Here is a 22,389-nt window from a genome sequence, read left to right as displayed (position 1 = left end):
TGAGGTATACAAATGGGGTATACAAATGGGGTATACAAATGGGGTATACAAATGGGGTATACAAATGAGGTATACAAATGGGGTATACAAATGAGGTATACAAATGGGGTATACAAATGCACTGGATGTGTTGTGTGCAACACGTTAATTTTGGGAACAGAATTCAGGCACCCAAGAACTGGTAAAGGTTACAAAATTCGGCACCACAACTATGGTGGTATATGTAATAAAATGCCTATGCGGACTCATTTATTGTGGGAAAACCATTAGACAGCTTAAGGAAAGGATCAATATGCACAGGGCAAGCATCAGGGCAGCATTGGACATGGACAGGCGAGTGGATCCTAATAAACAGATATTGCTCAGCAACCGGTGGCCAAGCATTGGTGAGAGGCCACACATGACCCAGTTCAATTGCATGCCCATTGAGCATATACCTAAACCTTCCAGGGGTGGGGATACTGACAAGCTGTTACTGAAAAGGGAGGCCTTTTGGATTTTTGAACTAGATTGTGTTACCCCTAAAGGGTGAAATGGACAATTACAGCTGAATTGTTTCCTGACCTAATTTTGATTTTATCATGTCGACAGGTCCTGTACCTTCCATTCCATGAGAGATTAAACTTAAGATCTATGTGACAAAGAATTATCTTGCAATTATGTAAGTAAAATCAGTTTCTTTATTGTTTGTATGCAAAAGGTACACAACAAGCATTATGCTGACACCCGGTGGTGTGAAGAAGTATTGCACTTGCTGCCTGTAAAAGGCAGAGAAGATTACGGATGAACTGGCACTCCATATATGGACTTATGACATCACTTGTGGCGCCCAAAATTCACTGATGGGGGTGGGTATTTATTTGTAACACTCATACTGCACTGTATCCTTGAGAAAGGTCCCCATGTCGGACCGAAACGTCGGATAACATGTAAAAGTGTGTGAATAAATGGACACGTTTTTTCACCAAACCATACAGAGATTGCCAATCTTCTATTCATATATATATATATCTATATCTATCTATATATATATATATATATATAGCTATATGCACTTCATGCAGGTACATGACACCGGGCAACTCATTTCTACATCCGCAATCTGGAAAGCGATTCTTGATTAGACACCATATTACCTGCAATACGAGCCATGTCATATATCTGATCACATGCCCTTGTGGCCTCCCCTATGTTGGCAAGACAGACCTTACTCTTAGACTGAGAATGGATGCTCATCGCTCAGCAATTAGCGTAGCATTCAGGGATGGTGTATCCATTAAACCAGCTGCCAAGCATTTTCTTGAACAGGGACATAGGTTACCCACTTTCAAATATATTGCCATAGTCCATGTACCGCCCCTGAAACGTGGTGGGGATAGATCAAAAATCTTTTGGATAAAAAAATTAAACACGATGGCCCCTTTAGGGTTAAATGAACATTGTTCTTTTATGTGCTTTTTGAATCAAAGGTGAAGTAGCATTATGCGCAATATACTCTAGCTGAGGTAACATCATATTGGTTTAATCACAGGCTGTCCCCTTTTTAAGCTATTTATAGTTGTGTACATGTAATCTGATTTGTAGTTACAATTTCTCTGCTTATCAGTGGTTCTTTGAAACATGTGTCATGTATGTTTTTAATCTTGTTTCCTTTTACTTCCGGACTATCTCTGGTTCAGGTGTTCTCCTTTTTCGTTTTCACATGTTTGGGCTATTCAGGTGATTGGGTTCTGTCACATGACTTGTCTCCATACACGTGATTGGGTGAGTGCTTATGCATTTTATCTATATTAAGCTGTTTCCCTATGACAATTCGGGTCTTGATAATGGTCTGAGAAGGAGACCGAAACGTTGGCCTGTTTTTATATTTTTCAATAAAGTATGTTTAACTTTTAAGTAACCCTGCCTTAAATGTTCCTGGTGTGCACCCATTTACATATATATATATATATATATATATATATATATATATATATATACACACAGAGAAGCAATGGGAAAATAATTACACACTCAGCAGCATGAGACACAGGGGTATATTTATCAAAGAGTGAAGTTAATAGTGAAGTTCCGCCACTAGAGTGAAGTTCTGCCTCTCTCCATTCATTTCTATGGGATTTTTATAGGCGTATTTATCAAAGGGTGAAATTTATCATTGACCCATTGATAAATAGAAATGAATGGAGAGCTGTGGAACTTCACTCTTTGATAAATTTACCGTACAATATCTTATTTATATATCTGAGTTAACCCAATAGTCCTTATAGTAAATCACTGCCAGTATAAGTCACACACTATGATTATAATGACAGCATTATTAATGTCGCTAGGGATCCACAGAACACAGGATTCGGTTCAGAATTGGGCTGAAAGTCAGCATTTTTGTAGAGAACAAATGAAAGGGGAACTATCATGAAAATGTAAATCATACTGAAATTTTAATTTCGGGGAGATTAGTCCCTGAGAGGAGATTTGTGTTTGGGGGACTAAGCTCCCCGCATCTGACTGTGCAAAGCTGAATCTGCGGCTGAATCCTAGAGCTGGTGCGCGGGGGCCTCTAGTGTAAATGCACAGTTCTTTTATAAGCATCTCAATTGATATTCCAAACAATCTAAAGAAGAATTGAAATACCCATTAACAAACAGCATCATCGCAGGGTAAAATCTTCTCACTGCAGGAGATTAAAGTTCATCATTAACACTGACGGTTTCATCTGAAAGAGACACAAAGACACAATATTATTCCTCTCACATGTCCCATCTTCTCTCCATAAACACACTCAGCTAATCTGCCTGACCCCACTTATTATACTCACTGCCCAACTCTTACCCTGAGGCCATTCATTTCCCAGGAATTTATTAGCTGAGAAAATGTAATGTCTGTAATGTCTGTACAATGGATGTCTAACTCCTGTGTCTGTGAAGCCTGATGTCAACAAGGAGCAGTAAAGAGTTCTGCCCAAGAGGGACGTCCCTTCTAGTGAAAGTGGGAACAGGGACCCCATGAATGAGGTTTAGTCAGATTACAGGACTAGTTTTGTTAGGGACACATTCTAGGAAGGTAAGAGTGATATAGAAAGAGCAGCTTGTGCTCCACCTACAGACTGACAGCTGGATGGAGCTCTTCCTTACACTCTACTGGCTCAGTACATCACCCACAACAGTTTTGACTGGAGGGGATAAGGGCCACTAGCTGGTAGCCTTAAAGGGGCGTTGTTCCTACAGTTGCTCCTGGACTCCTATCAAGCTGCTCTCAGTGTTGTGACAGAATTACATATACGACTGATCCATTGATGAGTATTAACTAGTGATGCACCAAATCAGTGTCGGACTGGCCCGGCGGGACACCGGGAAAAAACCCGGTGGGCCCCGACCCTCGTGGGCCCCCGCCGGGCCAGACCCCCTCTTATAGTATAAACATTTTAAAAAGTTTCTGGCGATGCGCATCGCATCACCACTTGCGCATGCGCATCGGCACTTGCGCGCCGAGAAGCGCCGCTCGCGCATGCGCATGGCGGCGTTCGAGCGGCGCAGTAGGGGGGCGGGGGCCCTGGACCAGCAGTCCCGGTGGGCCCCGGGCCCCCCAGTCCGACCCTGCACCAAATCCATTATTCAGCCTTATTGAGCAGGATTAGGATTCAGCCGAATGCAAGTGCCCGGCTGAATTAAATCCCGATCCTTAAAATAACGTGACTTTTCATCACACAAACAGGAAGTAGAAAATGTTTAACCACGCGTTGCATGTGTGTGTCTCATCCCCCTTCCTGTCCCTAATTTGAATACGCAAATTAGGATTCAGTTCGGTATTCAGCAAAGGATTAGGGATTCGGCTGATCCAAAAATTGTGAATTTGTTGCATCCCTAGTATTAACCCTGTTTAGTATTGAATAAACCTGGTTTTGTCACAAAACACATGGGAGAAGATTTACTAAAGAGCTAAAGGTCGCCAGCGTCGCACCATCGCAACACTTCACCAGCAACAACTTTGCTCAGACAGCGCTAATTCGTTAAAAATCTGAATTTCGTCGTGGGCGCCGAACGATGGCAGCTTTTCGCTAGCGTTACTTCGGCAAAGCGAGCAACTCAAAGTAAAGATGCGCAAGCGTTCATTTGTGCAGATCTTGTGCTCAGGCTAATTTATATACTGTGCGAAATTTAACGTTTAATGAACTTCTTTATGTTACATGTTGCAGCAAATACATTACATTACACAAGTCCAGGGAACCTTAATAAAGACATTAGAGTTGTTATATTGTCCTACATATGAGCCCACTGTATAATTAATATTCCATATGTTAGAAAATGCATGGGGGAAACCCAAAAAATGTTTTACATTTGTTATGACTTTTGCAACCTATCACCCTGAAAAAAGGAAAAGTCGCCAGCGTCTTTTGAACTAATGCATTTTTCACTATATATATGTAATATGTAACTATATATATATATAATATGGTGTAAGTGACAAAAGAATGAGGAAGATCTACGCACTCCAATGCACTCCCCCTGATCTGAGCTGGGAAAGGCAAGTCTGGCGATAGAGGTAACATTTAGTAAAATCCACATCTTAGTGAATTTGGGGAGTAACGTCCATTCTCCAGAGTGAAAAGTCGGCTGGTGATAGAATGCGAATCACCACTAGCGTCGGTCTCTTTTGCTAGCAAATTGGCACCTGCGCCCGTTAGTAAATCAGCAAAGTCCCTGCGAGTAGTAAGCCACTTTGCCCTTTAGTAAATCTGCCCCATGGAGTGGAGTAAACAATATTTGGGTCTATCTGCACTCCATGTACCTGCACTCAGGTGGAAGCAGTACTTTCAGTGCTGATACACAGAGGTGAGGAAGAGAGCGGATTCACGTCTCTCGTTGTGTAGATAAAACGCAGGCTGAGAGCAGCGGAGCCAACCAGGCCCGGACTGACAATCTGTGGGTTCTGGCAAATGCCAGAGGGGCTGCTATAAGGTCCCATAGAAAGTCGGTATTTAGTGGGCTGGTAGTGGCTTTTTGGGCCTCTGTGTTGGCTGATTGGGCCTCTATGTACCTGAAATGCCAGGTCCTATTTTAATTCTCAGTCCGGACCTGGAGCCAACACTATTTGTGCCCTTGTCCTAAGAACCAGTTATACTGTCCCATTACCTGACACCACAGCTCTGGCAGATCTTTTCAGTCTCCCCTCCTTCACATGACAGAAATAATGCTGCTGGGGCTCAATATTGTATTCCAGCACCGACTCCACCATCTTCCTCCCATTACCAATATCAGTTATGTTGAGTTTTCCGTAGCCGGAGAGATCCTTCTTTTCCCTGTCGTGCCATTCAACTTGAGGGTTTCTGTAAATCCCACTACTCCAACACTTCAACTGATTCCCCCCATCAGTGTAAACCATAGTAACAGTGGGATCTTCTGCATTTATACCTGAAAGTAAGAGCCAATCATTAGCAGCGACACCGGCATCTGTATAATGTACAATAGAACAGAGATCAATCACTTGCACCCAAAAAATCTCATCCAACCGGAACCCACTCATCAGTCTGCGGAATCTGTGTAGATGTTATTGTTAGTAAATAGGCCCCAGTGAACACAAAGATTTGATTCTGCTCCAAGCTGATATATTTCAGTTAATGTTTCACATAGTAAAGTACTTCATGTATTTTATAGATAAGGTTATAGGTTTGTGTGTTTTCCCTTAATGGTTTCTGGTATAGAGATGTGATTGCTCCTCTATAAGAGAAAGGATCCCACTTACTGGTTATGGAGAGTCTGACTTCCTTGGATCCCCTGGACTTCTGATTGGCTGCCTGACAGATATAGGTTCCCTCATCATCAAAGGTCACATTAGTCAGGATCAGATTCAATTTGCCTCTGGACCTGCGAGTCCGACCTTTATACCTTGAGTCCTGGTGCTCTGTGATGTCTTGTCCATCTCTATAGCTGTGCACCACCACATTTTCAGAATCTTGCACCACTTTTAGCCATGTCATGACCAAATCCTGGGGCCCAGTCACAAAGGGAAACTCACACGGGAGCTCAACTGTCCCATACAGGTAATTATCCACAGACTCTACATGACCTGGTTATAGAGACAAAAGAAATGTTCAGTAGATGAACTCTAAGTAATGATCATTCAGTATGGCAGCCCACTTGTCTTCTTAAAGGGATTCTGTCATGATTTTTATGATGTAGTTTTTCTTTCTAAATGACACTGTTTACACTGCAAATAATTCACTGTACAATATAAAATGTCATTCCTGAAGCAGCAAGTGTATTTAGTTGTAATATTGGTGTGTAGGTGCATCTCAGCTCATTTTGCCTGGTCATGTGATTTCAGAAAGAGCCAGCACTTTAGGATGGAACTGCTTTCTGGCAGGCTGTTGTTTCTCCTACTCAATGTAACTGAATGTGTCTCAGTGGGACCTGGATTTTACTATTGAGTGCTGTTCTTAGATCTACCAGGCAGCTATTATCTTGTGTTAGGGAGCTGCTATCTGGTTACCTTCCCATTGTTCTTTTGTTTGGCTACTGGGGGGGAGGGAGGGGGTGATATCACTCCAACTTGCAGTACAGCAGTAAAGAGTGACTGAAGTTTATCAGAGCACAAGTCACATGACTGGGGCAGCTGGGAAACTGACAATATGTCTAGCCCCATGTCAGATTTCAAAACTGAATATAAAAAAATCTGTTTGCTCTTTTGAGAAATGGATTTCAGTGCAGAATTCTGCTGGAGCAGCACTATTAACTGATGCGTTTTGAAAAAACATTTTTTCCCACAACAGTATCCCATTAACTATGAGTTCCTGGGTTAGGCATTGCCCAACAGAACTGATACACAGGCAAATATCTGGGAAAAGAATATCTAAGAGATCTAGAGAAATACAGAAAGTTACAAAAGACTGGGATTGGTAGGCTAATGTGACACTTGGAGGCACATTTATTAAAGGTCGAATTTTGAGGTTTTTTTAAACTCTATTAAATTCAAATATACTCAAAATTCAACTGGGGGGTTATTTATAAAAAAAATTGAATATCTAAAACTTGGACGATTTTTACTGACTCGAAAACTCAAATCGAATTCAAATCGAATTAGATTAAACTCGATTCGAGTTTTTTCTCTGAAAAAAACTTGAATGTCAGGAAGGCTACTAATACTAACATGTGCAAATTGGTCCCTGGACCTCTCCCATTGACTTATACATGAACTCCTTTTGTGCAGCGAATAGTCGTATTCGAGTTTTTAAAGGACCAGAGTATAATAAATCTAGAAATTCCAATTTGAATAAAAACTCAAATCAAGTTTGGATAATTCACAATTCGAATTTGAGTTTGGTTGTTCCAATACCACACTGGTTAGAGCATAAGATACACACTTGAGCATTTGTGTCTACATTCATACAATGAGGTGTCAGGAAGTATTGATGTTTTATCTCACCAATATTTACCATAAAGGAAATAGGATTTAGTTCCATCGCACAAAAGCAGAGTAGGAATAAGGAGATTAAATCAGAAACAAAAGAGGCAAATATTATGCAAATAACTAGGGTAGGTGAGATAAATCAGCACATAAGTAAGATCACGTGAGATCAGAATAAAATCGCAGAAACAAAAAACAAGAAAAGCAAAGAAAGTTCATAATTGCAGAAGTGAAACCCAACAGCCAAAACTCAGATTTGAGATTTGGGCAGAACAGCGGGTCCTTCTCATTGTCCCAAATGACACTATAAGGGGACACTGTCACTTTTGTTTACTCTTGAACAATAACTTATACATATGAATATTTATACATAGTGTAGGGGATGCACAGGATTTGTTTCCCTTTCTATTGGTCTGTAACGTTTACCCTGCAGAAGGGAAGGCTTTCGTATTGGCCCATGATGTACTAATGTTGTTATTAATAGGAAACACACTTACCTCCTTGTGATGCTACTAATACGATCCACAGGAAGTAGAACTGATAGAACTAGAAATAAAGTGGCACATTATTAGTACACATGTATCTCTCAGCCAATAAAAAGACACAAATTAGGTCACATGTATCCTCAGTATCCTCACTCCTTCTCCTGGAGACCCAGCCATGTCTCTATGTACATTAACCAACAGAAATAAAGACGTCTCACACCAACGTCTGGGATAATTAGATACAGTGGTTGAACAAAGTGAACTGTATTGATATTATCAGTCTATTACTGCCTTACAGCTCTGGGGCCCTGTGTTTGAAACCAGGCACAAGGATTGTATTGTCTAACGCATTGCCACCTCTTATTATCTTTTACTTTACTTCTCCTTTAACCCAATTCTGATATTTTGCCAGTAACACTTACCTGGTTCATGATCACGTTCCTCAATGGTCGGCTTCTTGCTGTATAAAAACAGAAATGAAGTTGGGAGTGAGTATGAGGCGAGGGGAAACAAGTATGTGATACACTGCAGTTATACTGATCATTGGGTAAACAAGAAGGGGAATAATCATGGGGGAGTTAATGGGAGAGATGGGTGGGCACTGGGCAGACTGGCCATTCATGTAAAGACACCAGTAAGGGGCATCAGCTTTTCACATTCCCACAATGGGCCACTTCCCCAGAATCCTGAGTCTATATTTTTGGAAGTCGGACACATCAGTAACTGGAATGTAGGGTGTGAGTTTAGCCGTGGGAGATTAGTGCAGGGCAGATGATTATTGCTATAGGGAGACATTCCTATTAAAACCTGAAATGCATCGCTTTATATTGAGAAAATCACTAAGTGACTTATATCAGATGATCTGCCCCATGTGACTGCAGCTCACATACAGTAAGTGGCATTTTCACCAAATTAATACCACACTAGCATTACTCACTGTATGTATATATATATATATATATATATATATATATATATATATATAAACAGAAGCAAATCATTAAAGGGCATCTAAATCCAAAGACATACATTGAGTAAACTTACTCAAGTCAAACCTATGAGCACTGTTATAGTTTTTCTTTTATTAGCGGTTTCTGAGAAGTTTGAAGTTTTGTACTGCTACTACCAGAATTTTGGACCAACAGCTCTTTTTTTAAAAGGGCCAGACTGTCAGCAACCCCAACTGTCCTACATTTAAGGTATTCACTCAACCCTTGAGTTGCTGACTTTCACTTGAGCCAAGAGCTTGATATTAGCTGTCTATTGCTTATTGGGTCAGGGACTGATGGGAATGTGATAAGGACATTAGATTGTAAGCTTACTGGGGCAGGGACTGATGGGAATGTGATCAGAACATTAGATTGTAAGCTCACTGTGGCAGGGACTGATGGGAATGTGATAAGGACATTAGATTGTAAGCTTACTGGGCCAGGGACTGATGGGAATGTGATAAGGACATTAGATTGTAAGCTTTCTGGGGCAGGGACTGGTGGGAATGTTATAGGAACCTCGATTGTAAGCTCAGCAGGGCAGGGGCTGATAGGAATGTGATAGGGACCTTCGATTGTAAGCTCAATGGAGCAGGGACGGATGTGAATGTGATAGGAACATTAGATTGTAAGGTCACTGGAACAGGGACGGATGGGATTTTGATAGGGAACTTAGATTGTAAGCTCACTAGGGCAGGAACTGATGGGAATGTGATTGGGACCTTAGATTGTAAGCTCACTGGGGAAGGGACTGACGGAATGTGATAGGGACCTTAGATTGCAAGCTCACTGGGGAAGGGATTGATGGGAATGTGATAAGGTTATTAGATTGTAAACTCATAGGAGTAGTGACAAGAACAGATATAAGATTATATTACATGGTTTCCAAAATATAATACTAAACCCCATATGACTGCAATAAAAGGCATTAAGTTTGCCAAGGAGCAGTTACCCATAGAAACCAATACGATGTTTTCTTTTAAACAGGTGACCAGTAAATTCTACCTTCTGATTGGTTGCTATGAGTTGCTGCTTCTGGGCAAACTTAGTGCCTTTTTATTACATACAAGTATGAAGGAAGTCGGCAATCACTCCGGGAGCCTCTTGTAATAGGTAAAGTTCAACTTTTATTTCAAAGACATTAAAACCATTGCATCCTGACGCGTTTCGTATCTGGACGCGTCAGGATGCAATGGTTTTAATGTGTTTGAAATAAAAGTTGAACTTTACCTATTACAAGAGGCTCCCGGAGTGATTGCCGACTTCCTTCATACTTGAAAGTACACACACCCAGGTAACTTTTGTTACAGGGTGAGAAAGGCTTTTTGTTATTTATCCGACGAATATATATTAGCTAAATATTCAACTTTTAGGACTGAGCAGCTTCAAATTGTTTTTGTCCTTTTATTACATAGCCCTGTAAGTATGTTACTGTCCCCACTACATTGTATGATGTCCAGATAGTTAATAGAGAGGGTGTTGTATCTTCATCTACACTCCCCAGTTTAATAAGATTAAAAATATCATTAGTAAAAATAAAACTGTCTTACAAACAGACTCTGCAGGGAAACACTGAATAGGGAATGTGGGTTTGTAACTTAGGGAGGAAACTATTGCCAAGCCTTATAAATAGAAATGATTTTCATAAAATGTGATTTAGGCACAAAACGAATGAACAAATGGAGTTATAGACAGAATATAACATGTCACTGTACACTGTATTTTATCTCTATGACTCTCAAAAAAAATATATGAAATTAGACATTAAATAAACTGCACTACTAGGTACGTAATTTATTTATTAACGTGCCAAAAACGATATGTAGGGCAAACTAGCCGTGAAATAAAAGAAAGGATCAGGGATTGTGTCAATAATAATAACAACAATAAATGTCAGTAGCCAAACATTCTACATAAAGTTCCCCTTTCTACTTAAAAGTTACAGGTATTGATAGAGGGGGCAATGTTTTTGCCTGTTAAAGTGCTTTCTATTTTCATATTTTAGCGTTTTTTCAAAATTAAAGTGTCGGTGTGAGTGTAAGTGATCCACATGCAGGTTCCAATGGCTGATCCATGAGTTGATCCATTTCTCAGTAGGATCTATGAGGAATATATTGTATCGAATCTAACAACTGCCTGTAATGGAACTCAGGGATTCTGCTCAGCAGGGACAAACACATGGATCAACTCATGGATCAGTTACAGGGTCGCCGACCCCCCCCTCCCACAGCTGCTTCACAAACACATAAGAAGGGGAAACATAAAACTTCACAATTCAATATTAAAAAACTGTCACAAAAAGAAAATAGAAAGTTATTGGAAAAAGTATTCCTCTTACATCCTACACATCAGCAACTTAGAGATTTATTTGAGACTATCCAATGACATCCTCAGTGTTTCTTTGTCCTGTCTTCACAGTGCACATACTCATTGTCTTTCTTATTCTTTTTGCAGAGATTTTCATGCTCTCAGGGGGTCTGATGACAATAGGAAGCTTCACCCAAGTGGTTGGATCTTCTAGGGGCATGTTGCACCTCTTTTTCCCCCGGAGTGTGCAGTTCTGGTATTGGAATTGGCACATGGGTAAGGCTCGATGTCTCACGTGGTCAGGCATGTGCATTGCTGAGAGTACGCGATGTAACCCATGTCTACTTCTTGCTTGATACCCAGGCATTTTCTGGTGTGGGAAAATTTATGTTTTCGGTGAGATAGAAGGAAATGTTGTGGCTACGGTACTCCTGCCTAGGCTGCAGCCCCCTGGGTTAGACTGTAAGGTAGCTGTGTTTGTATGCTTCTGGGATACTTGGTAATACTTTGAATTACTGTTCAGTAATAAATATTATTTCTTTCTTCAGATGTCCACCCAGAATCCTTCTCAAGACCCTCCTGCTAAGAGGCATAGGAAAACAAAACACCTTCAGTAGTGATCAGCGAATTTATTCACCAGCCATAGATTCGTGGTGAAGGGGTAAGCGTGGACGGTAACTTACCGTCTATACGTTAGATCAACTATACTGCACTATTGTAGCTTTTTCTCTTTAGGCACAACCAAACTAGACACAAGTCTGGATAAAGCCGGATAAAACACATACAGGCACAACAACCACAAGGCGCTTGTGAGTAGTTCTGTATATCTATACATCACTTACCTGTTTATAGGTTTGCTGCACTATTGGGAATGCTTTTTCTTTTTAGGTTCTGAGATCGTAACACTGCTGGTTAGCACACCTACTCCTTTTGATTATTTTTACTTGACACGTGGACCAGTGGACCTACATAACATAGGTGCTGCTTGAATACTATTAGGACATAAGGTGCGGTTTCTTCAACCTTTTTACGTAGACCATTCTTTTGAGGCCACATCTGTTGAAATCACCAACTATTATATAAGCGGCATCAGGATATATGATTTGTAGGCTTGTGACCAGATCATACAGCTCACACAATGCTTCTTCTTCCATAGCTGATGGTGGTATATAGACTGCAATAATAAAGATACATTGCAGCTCACTCGGCAAGTAGAATGGTCAGCATTTGATTACTAGAAATTCAATATGTTGAGTACACATGACTTTCACAATGCTGTCATCTGTACCCCATGCGTGTTTGATTAATATTGCATTACCAATTCCACGTGATTTGCCACATAACTTGACATCACATTCTTGTCTGAAGACAAAGTAGCCATGTGGTGTAACAGCTTCATCAGGAATCAATGGAGTGAGCCATGTCTCGCAGAAGCAGAGGACAGAGCAGAGCTTCATATCCTGCTGAACAGCTAATCTACAGAAGAGATCATCCGTTTTGTTTTCTAGAGACTGGGTGTTTGCCATAAAGATTATAGGGAGGGCTAGTCTTTTTTTCACAAGCAGTTCCATTCTTCTTATTAGGCCACCTCTCCTTCCTCATTTCATAAGTTTTTGCTTAAATATGTAATGTGTGCAGTCAATGCGATCATAAGTTGCAGCTAGTGATTGTGAACTGTTGCTGTCACTCTTCTTCAATCAGAGATCCTGTCAAGATGAGATCAAAAAAAATTCCTGATTGAAGAAAAAGGTCTGTTTAAGCAGGGAGAAAAGAGTATTGCTGGAGTGGTGGCAGAACAGGAGGAATCTAGCGAGAGTTAGATCCTTCCAGCTGGTAGACTGGATTGGGAGACTCATCAACAACCACACAGCTCATGGCCACTAAAGTGTGATGGAGAAATCAGCATAGCCCAACTTTAAAGAGATGAGAGTGGTGTTCAAAGCTATCCTGTACTTTCATCAGAGCCTATGCAAAGGCAGAATAGATAATTGACAACTTCCGGTATTTTTTTCCCCTCTCATTTGTGGATAATAAAGAGTGGCATGTGCAGAAATGTGTACATTTTCCCTCCTCTTCCCATGTTACCCAGAGTTCTCCTAAAGATCATAGGCAAACAGGCGACCACAATTCTCATAGTTCCCTTTTGGCCCAAGAGGAATTGGTTCTCTCTTTTCAAGAGAATGGCCAGGGAGTTTTGGATTCTTCCGCAAATACCTTCACTCTTGTCTCAAGGAAATGTTTATACCAGAATCTTGAAATTGGCCTAGATTCTGATAGGTCCATTTTAGAATCTCAGGGATTATCCCCATAAGTGGTTTATATTCTCATCCAGTCAAAAAGAGATTCAACAAATAGGGTCTATTCTAGAGTTTGGAAGATTTTTCATGCCTGGTGTATAACACAACAGACTTCTTGAACCCAACCCACTAATAAAACCATTCGAAATTCCTTCCAGAACGTTTCACAAAGGGCCTTGCCATTAACACCATCACAATGCAGATTTCAGCCCTGTTGGCTCTACTAGATAGATCTCTTTCCTGCATCCCATCCCATCGCCAAGATCCATCTCAGAATTCTTCAGTCTTTTCCAGCATGGGATTTGTCCTTGGTGCTCAACAAGTTTTGTGAGAGTCCTTATGAGCCTGAAGAATAGTGCTCTCTCAAGTGTTTATCTTTCAAAACCTTGTTTCTAGTACCCATTACTTTTATAAAGAAAACTGGAGAACTACAAGCCTTGTCTGTCAAAGACAGTATCTTTTATTTCTTCCAGATCGAGTGATCCTGAAAGCTCTTCTAAGTTAGACCTAAAGTTCTTCCAAACATTCTACAGAAGCAGGGTGAGGATGACTTGGCTCATCTATTGGACGTTGTTAGAGCTCTAAGGCTCTACATTAATCGCACTAAGAATTTCAGGAAGTCAGAACACCTGTTTATCAGCTTTTCAGGGAAGAACAAGGGACTTGCGGCATCTTAACCTTCCTTAGGCAGATGGATTAAGGAAACAATCCAGATGGCCTACATTAAGGATAAGTCTCAGGGCTCATTCAACCAGTAAGATATCCACCTCATGGGCTCATTTAGCCATTGTTTCTATGGATAACATCTGCAGAACTGCAAATTGGAGTATTCCTAACACATTCATATGGCATTATAAGGTTGATATTCTAGCCACTCTGTAAGCTTCCTTTGGCAAAGAGATTCTCCAGAAGGTGGTGTAGCCTGGAAAACCAGCCTAGTTACTTGCTAGCTCTCTATACTTAATGAAATGTACTTTTCATTAGTCCTTTCGGCAGCAAGAATTCCCTCCCCTTCATAAAACTTTTGAGCACCATGTGGTCCTCTTTTAAAATCACTTAGGATGTCATTGGGTAGCTTCTATTAATGGGTGTGTGTTAAGATAAACCCCCTCTGTTCTATTTTTTCTTCCATTACCACTTGTCCTACCTAGAAGGGAATACAAATACATCTCTAGGTGGCTGCCAAAAGGACTAAAGGAAAAATACATTTTACTGATTTCTGGGGAACTGTCTGAAACCAACTCTTTGCTACTACAAATCTCCATCGGTTGATGTTGGAGTTTAGATCACTTTTAGAATAATATGACTTTAAATCGCTTAACAACTGACCTCAACATTAAGTGAGTACTAATAGCTGGAACCATGAACCATGTTTTTTGTGCCCTGGGTACCCCTAGAACTATGACTGTTTCCCCAATGTTTTATATATATATATATATATATATATATATATATATATATATATATATATATATATATATATATATATATATATATATACACATACACATATATATACATATATACATCTGTAACCTTGTTATGAGCTAAGGGGGCCAAGCCTGAAGGCCAGTTAGGGGGAGATTTGTGGTGAGTGCTTGTTTGTACCCTGGGTACCCCTGGAACTATAGAAGGGTGACTGTTACCCCAATGTTTCTATATATCTGTAACCTTGTTATGAGCTAAGGGGGCCACGCCTGAAGGTCAGTTAGGGGGAGATTTGGGGTGAGTGCTTATTTGTACCCTGGGTACCCCTGGAACTATAGCAGGGTGACACCCCAATGTTTCTATATATCTGTAACCTTGTTATGAGCTAAGGGGGCCCAGCCTGAAGGTCAGTTAGGGGGAGATTTGGGGTGAGTGTTTATTTGTACCCTGGGTACCCCTGGAACTATAGCAGGGTGACACCCCAATGTTTCTATATATCTGTAACCTTGTTATGAGCTAAGGGGGCCCAGCCTGAAGGTCAGTTAGGGGGAGATTTGGGGTGAGTACTTATTTGTACCCTGGGTACCCCTGGAACTATAGCAGGGTGACTGTTACCCCAATGTTTCTATATATCTGTAACCTTGTTATGAGCTAAGGGGGCCACGCCTGAAGGTCAGTTAGGGGGAGATTTGGGGTGAGTGCTTGTTTGTACCCTGGGTACCCCTGGAACTATAGCAGGGTGACTGTTACCCCAATGTTTCTATATATCTGTAACCTTGTTATGAGCTAAGGGGGCCCAGCCTGAAGGTCAGTTAGGGGGAGATTTGGGGTGAGTGCTTGTTTGTACCCTGGGTACCCCTGGAACTATAGCAGGGTGACACCCCAATGTTTCTATATATCTGTAACCTTGTTATGAGCTAAGGGGGCCCAGCCTGAAGGTCAGTTAGGGGGAGATTTGGGGTGAGTGCTTGTTTGTACCCTTGGTACCCCTGGAACTATAGCAGGGTGACTGTTACCCCAATGTTTCTATATATCTGTAACCTTGTTATGAGCTAAGGGGGCCAAGCCTGAAGGCCAGTTAGGGGGAGATTTGTGGTGAGTGCTTTTTTCACGGGAAATTCGTGAAAGGGGAAAAAATTTGCTTGGCGCCGGCGTCCGGTTTTTGACGCCGGCATCCATTTTTTTTTGATGCCGGCGATTTAAAAAATGTATTCGCTGGCGGCGAATCGCGGGAATTAAATTCGCCCATCACTACTTATGAGCTAAGGGGGCCCAGCCTGAAGGACAGTTAGGGGGAGATTTGGGGTGAGTGCTTATTTGTGCCCGGGGTACCTCTGGAACTATAGCAGGGTGACACCCCAATGTTTCTATATATCTGTAACCTTGTTATGAGCTAAGGGGGCCCAGTCTGAAGGTCAGTTAGGGGGAGATTTGGGGTGAGTGCTTATTTGTGCCCTGGGTACCCCTGGAACTATAGCAGGGTGACAACCCAATGTTTCTATATATCTGTAACCTTGTTATGAGCTAAGGGGGCCCAGTCTGAAGGTCAGTTAGGGGGAGATTTGGGGTGAGTGATTATTTGTGCCCTGGGTACCCCTGGAACTATAGCAGGGTGACACCCCAATGTTTCTATATATCTGTAACCTTGTTATGAGCTAAGGGGGCCCAGTCTGAAGGTCAGTTAGGGGGAGATTTGGGGTGAGTGATTATTTGTGCCCAGGGTACCTCTGGAACTATAGCAGGGTGACACCCCAATGTTTCTATATATCTGTAACCTTGTTATGAGCTAAGGGGGCCCAGTCTGAAGGTCAGTTAGGGGGAGATTTGGGGGGTGAGTGCTTATTTGTACCCTGGGTACCCCTGGAACTATAGCAGGGTGACTGTTACCCCAATGTTTCTATATATCTGTAACCTTGTTATGAGTTAAGGGGGCCCAGTCTGAAGGGCAGTTAGGGGGAGATTTGGGGTGAGTGCTTATTTGTACCCTGGGTACCCCTGGAACTATAGCAGGGTGACACCCCAATGTTTCTATATATCTGTAACCTTGTTATGAGCTAAGGGGGCCCAGCCTGAAGGTCAGTTAGGGGGAGATTTGGGGTGAGTGCTTGTTTGTACCCTGGGTACCCCTGGAACTATAGCAGGGTGACACCCCAATGTTTCTATATATCTGTAAAATTGTTATGAGCTAAGGGGGCCCAGCCTGAAGGCCAGTTAGGGGGAGATTTGGGGTGAGTGCTTATGTGTGCCCTGGGAACTATCCGTATAGAAAAAGCATAAATGTTGGTGCCAGGCACACTGGCAAACTCACATATTGATCAGACCAGAAAAATAGTAGATTAAAAATTGAAGCTTTATTATATAGTCATCTCTCGCCTGATGCAATTCATGTCACTAGGACACTTAATCATAGGCCCCTGGAACTATACCAGGATGAGTGACACCGCAAATTTGTACATGTTTATTTGTTTACCAATTACTAACTGCCAACTGTCTAACTGTTCACTGACCGGCTCTATCTCCCCCCATTCAACCCAGGCTTGTCTCTTTACTCACCAGATCTTTAGACTCAATGTAGAAAAATCACCCCAGATGTAAGATCCCTGCAAACGGCAGTTGCTGTCGAGTAGAAAGATCTTCCTTTGTGAGCTATAAGCTCTAGAAAGTGCTTTTACTTTCTATTTAATCATTATAAAACTCAGACTGATAAGAACTGCCTACGCCCAATACACCAGCATTTGCACACGAAGGTCTTTACTTTACACAACTTTACATCCAGTACCCACATGCCCTCTTTGTTTGCACCTTAAGACCCTCCTCATGATGGTCATGATGGTCACAGGGTCCAAATTCCCCTAGCAACCATGCATTGATTTGAATAAGAGACATGAATATGAATAGGAGAGGCCTGAATAGAAAGATGAGGAATAAAAGTAACAATAACAATATATTTGTAGCCTTACAGAGCATTTGTTTTTTAGATGGGGTCAGTGACCCCTATTTGAAAGCTGAAGTAGAGGGCAAATAATTCAAAAACTATAAACAATAAAGAGAATTCGAAAATTTTACTAGAATAGGCCATTGTATAAGATATGAAAAGTTAATTTAAAGGCAAATCACCCCTTTAAGGAATTTTTGGGGCATGGTCTCAATGTTGACATTTTAAATTGCGGAAGTTTGGCAGGTTTAGGGTGGTTTGACGGGCAAATTTATCTGTATCACTATAGAGCTTGTGCAGAACACAATTTTTGTATATTTCTTTTATATAAAACATATATAATATCTATGTTTTGCAGTATTTCTACCACTAAACAAGGAATTGCCTCCACTTTCCCTTCCCAATCAGAGATAAAAAAAACAAATGACCAGTTGAGAGGTGAAATGAAAAATGATTTATGGTAGCAAAACATTAGAAAAACGTATTTTTAAAACTAAAAAAATGTTGTTCTCATTATTAAGGTGGCCATAGATGCACCGATAATATCATCCAAACCCACTTTTCATATGATATTCAGTGTATGTATTTTGGGAGACGAGACAAGCGATATAGTCACAAGACTTGGATATTGGACGGCTCATCAATCAGGCTGGCTGAAAGATTTTGATTGGGCGTCTTTGAAGGCACCAGAACATTGGCCACTCTTAATGCTAAATAGTCAGATACAGATAAAATTATAAGGGATAATGTACCCCCTACTGTAAATGATAAGGATATTAGAAGTCACTGAGGGGTTGTTCTGTGACCATATAAAGACACAAGGCTGCAGGCTGAGTTATACAGGGAACTCTGAGTATCACTCATGTATTATAAGGATAATGTACCCCCTACTGTAAATGATAAGGATATTAGAAGTCACTGAGGGGTTGTTCTGTGACCATATAAAGGCACAAGGCTGCAGGCTGAGTTATACAGGGAACTCTGAGTATCACTCATGTATTATAAGGGATAATGTACCCCCTACTGTAAATGATAAGGATATTAGAAGTCACTGAGGGGTTGTTCTGTGACCATATAAAGGCACAAGGCTGCAGGCTGAGTTATACAGGGAACTCTCAGTATCACTCATGTATTATAAGGGATAATGTACCCACTACTGTAAATGATAAGGATATTAGAAGTCACTGAGGGATTGTTCTGTGACCATATAAAGGCACAAGGCTGCAGGCTGAGTTATACAGGGAACTCTCAGTATCACTCATGTATTATAAGGGATAATGTACCCCCTACTGTAAATGATAAGGATATTAGAAGTCACTGAGGGGTTGTGACCATATAAAGGCACAAGGCTGCAGGCTGAGTTATACAGGGAACTCTGAGTATCACTCATGTATTATAAGGGATAATGTACCCCCTACTGTAAATGATAAGGATATTAGAAGTCACTGAGGGGTTGTTCTGTGACCATATAAAGGCACAAGGCTGCAGGCTGAGTTATACAGGGAACTCTGAGTATCACTCATGTATTATAAGGGATAATGTACCCCCTACTGTAAATGATAAGGATATTAGAAGTCACTGAGGGGTTGTTCTGTGACCATATAAAGGCACAAGGCTGCAGGCTGAGTTATACAGGGAACTCTCAGTATCACTCATGTATTATAAGGGATAATGTACCCCCTACTGTAAATGATAAGGATATTAGAAGTCACTGAGGGATTGTTCTGTGACCATATAAAGGCACAAGGCTGCAGGCTGAGTTATACAGGGAACTCTCAGTATCACTCATGTATTATAAGGGATAATGTACCCCCTACTGTAAATGATAAGGATATTAGAAGTCACTGAGGGATTGTTCTGTGACCATATAAAGGCACAAGGCTGCAGGCTGAGTTATACAGGGAACTCTCAGTATCACTCATGTATTATAAGGGATAATGTACCCCCTACTGTAAATGATAAGGATATTAGAAGTCACTGAGGGATTGTTCTGTGACCATATAAAGGCACAAGGCTGCAGGCTGAGTTATACAGGGAACTCTCAGTATCACTCATGTATTATAAGGGATAATGTACCCCCTACTGTAAATGATAAGGATATTAGAAGTCACTGAGGGGTTGTTCTGTGACCATATAAGGGCACAAGGCTGCAGGCTGAGTTATACAGGGAACTCTGAGTATCACTCATGTATTATAAGGGATAATGTACCCCCTACTGTAAATGATAAGGATATTAGAAGTCACTGAGGGGTTGTTCTGTGACCATATAAAGGCACAAGGCTGCAGGCTGAGTTATACAGGGAACTCTGAGTATCACTCATGTATTATAAGGGATAATGTACCCCCTACTGTAAATGATAAGGATATTAGAAGTCACTGAGGGGTTGTGACCATATAAAGGCACAAGGCTGCAGGCTGAGTTATACAGGGAACTCTGAGTATCACTCATGTATTATAAGGGATAATGTACCCCCTACTGTAAATGATAAGGATATTAGAAGTCACTGAGGGGTTGTTCTGTGACCATATAAAGGCACAAGGCTGCAGGCTGAGTTATACAGGGAACTCTGAGTATCACTCATGTATTATAAGGGATAATGTACCCCCTACTGTAAATGATAAGGATATTAGAAGTCCCTGAGGGGTTGTTTTGTGACCACAGAACAATATGGAGCTGCAGTTCTTTAGAGAAAGGAAATGTACTGGTACTGGGGGTGTAATTGGAATATTACTATGAAAGAACTGCACAGCCCCAGTCAGGGCCGTCATCAGGGGGGCACAGGGGTATAATTGTACTGGGCCCCCCTTAAGAGTGTACAAGCCGAAGTCCTGAACAGCTGAAGCCGAGCTGAAAGTCGTTGAAGAAAACCGAAGAAGTTGCCATCGCAGAGGACAAGGAAGAAGAACCTGAGGTAAGTTGCACTGAAGAACAATGGTTTTTTATTTGTAAATTAAACCCCTGGGCCTTTGACCATCATTATTTTAACTTGTAAGTGGGGGGCCTGGCTACCAATTTTTTTTACCTTGTGTGGGGGGGGGGCTGGCCAGCAATGAAGTTTAACTTTTATGGGGGGCCTGACTCTGTCCCTCTATTTGTCAGACATAAGAGTGAGCCCATAACATTCCCCCAAGAGCAGATCTCAGGTAACTACAAGGGAACATGGAGCTGAATCAGTTATAGAACACAATCACTGCTCCCACAATCCCCTGAGGCCCAGGAGCATCTCCTCACATGGATCATACCAACAGCCTCGTGACATGGGGGGTCCCAGAAGCCTTCAGCCCATGACACCTCATACCCATCCTATAAATATGTGAGAAACAGAAATATATAAATGTTCCCTCCCAATGACTCCAGCACTGACTCGCTGACAGCCGCTCACACAACATTCACACTGACAATTATTCCTCAGACTACAAGTCCCACCCGCCCCTCACATCCCCGACTTCTCACTACTGAGGGTCAGTGCCCCAGGGAGGAGCGAATCCCCGGCCCCGCCCCAAATATTTCCCCCCAAAACTTACAGATTCAGAAGTTGCAGCAGCACCGCCACAAACACTGCCGGGAACGGACTAACCTGTCTGCTTCTGTTCTACCCGGTAACTGATGACTCACACCTACGCTTTATTGTGCTATTTCCACAGCCCCGCCCACTATGTTTTGTAAAACTCCTCGTACAGAGCGACGGCCGCTTTCCCTTTTTCTTTCTTTTCCTAACGCGGCTCGGGAAGCGGGAAGAGAAGTTATTGTACTTGAGAGAAGGAGCCAGTGGCAATAGAAGGGAATAACTCATAAAGTCTTATGTATTTGCCGGGTTATTCTAATGTTATTCCCGCAGCGCTTCTTCTCCTTAGTGTTCCGCCCACTAATCATTTTCTGGTGTAAATTTGACCGTGAGTGTTGCGCATGCGCAGAGGATGCATTAGTTTCCTTGTTCCCAATGAATCTGTCAGTCCGTCCAATTTAGCTGAGTCTTTATATTCAATGGAAACATCACCCAACATGGATTAGACAGTGGATCTGGATTAGGTTGGGTGGATTAGACAGTGGATCTGGATTAGACAGTGGATCTGGATTAGGTTGGGTGGATTAGACAGTGGATCTGGATTAGACAGTGGATCTGGATTAGGTTGGGTGGATTAGACAGTGGATCTGGATTAGGTTGGGTGGATTAGACAGTGGATCTGGATTAGACAGTAGATCTAGATTAGGTTGGGGGGATTAGACAGTGGATCTGGATTAGGTTGGGTGGATTAGACAGTGGATCTGGATTAGACAGTGGATCTGGATTAGGTTGGGTGGATTAGACAGTGGATCTGGATTAGGTTGGGTGGATTAGACTGTGGATCTGGATTAGGTTGGGTGGATTAGACAGTGGATCTGGATTAGTTTGGATGGATTAGACAGTGGATCTGGATTAGACAGTGGACCTGGATTAGGCTGGGTGGATTAGACAGTGGATCTGGATTAGGTTGGGGGGATTAGACAGTGGATCTGGATTAGGTTGGGTGGATTAGACAGTGGATCTGGATTAGACAGTGGATCT

The 22,389-nt window shown here is 41.7% G+C and overlaps 1 protein-coding gene across 2 annotated transcripts; it reads right to left on the bottom strand.

Moving 5' to 3' along the window:
- Nucleotides 1-1,479: 1,479 nt before the first annotated feature.
- Nucleotides 1,480-21,455, bottom strand: LOC495478 (uncharacterized). 2 transcript variants are annotated; one of them, XM_041581073.1, is made up of 6 exons: nt 21,368-21,455; nt 8,309-8,346; nt 7,899-7,947; nt 5,740-6,063; nt 5,130-5,408; nt 1,480-2,713 (listed from the first exon to the last, which is right to left on the bottom strand). In XM_041581073.1, the coding sequence occupies exons 2-6, from the start codon at nt 8,315-8,317 to the stop codon at nt 2,682-2,684; spliced, it is 693 nt and encodes a 230-aa protein (XP_041437007.1). In that variant the 5' UTR covers nt 8,318-8,346; nt 21,368-21,455; the 3' UTR covers nt 1,480-2,681.
- Nucleotides 21,456-22,389: the final 934 nt, after the last annotated feature.

Source organism: Xenopus laevis, chromosome 2L, assembly GCF_017654675.1.
Source record: "Xenopus laevis strain J_2021 chromosome 2L, Xenopus_laevis_v10.1, whole genome shotgun sequence".
In the NCBI taxonomy this organism is placed as follows: Eukaryota; Metazoa; Chordata; class Amphibia; order Anura; family Pipidae; genus Xenopus; species Xenopus laevis.
Note: the sequence above shows the minus strand (reverse complement) of the source record. Positions and strands in the feature narration are given on the sequence as shown.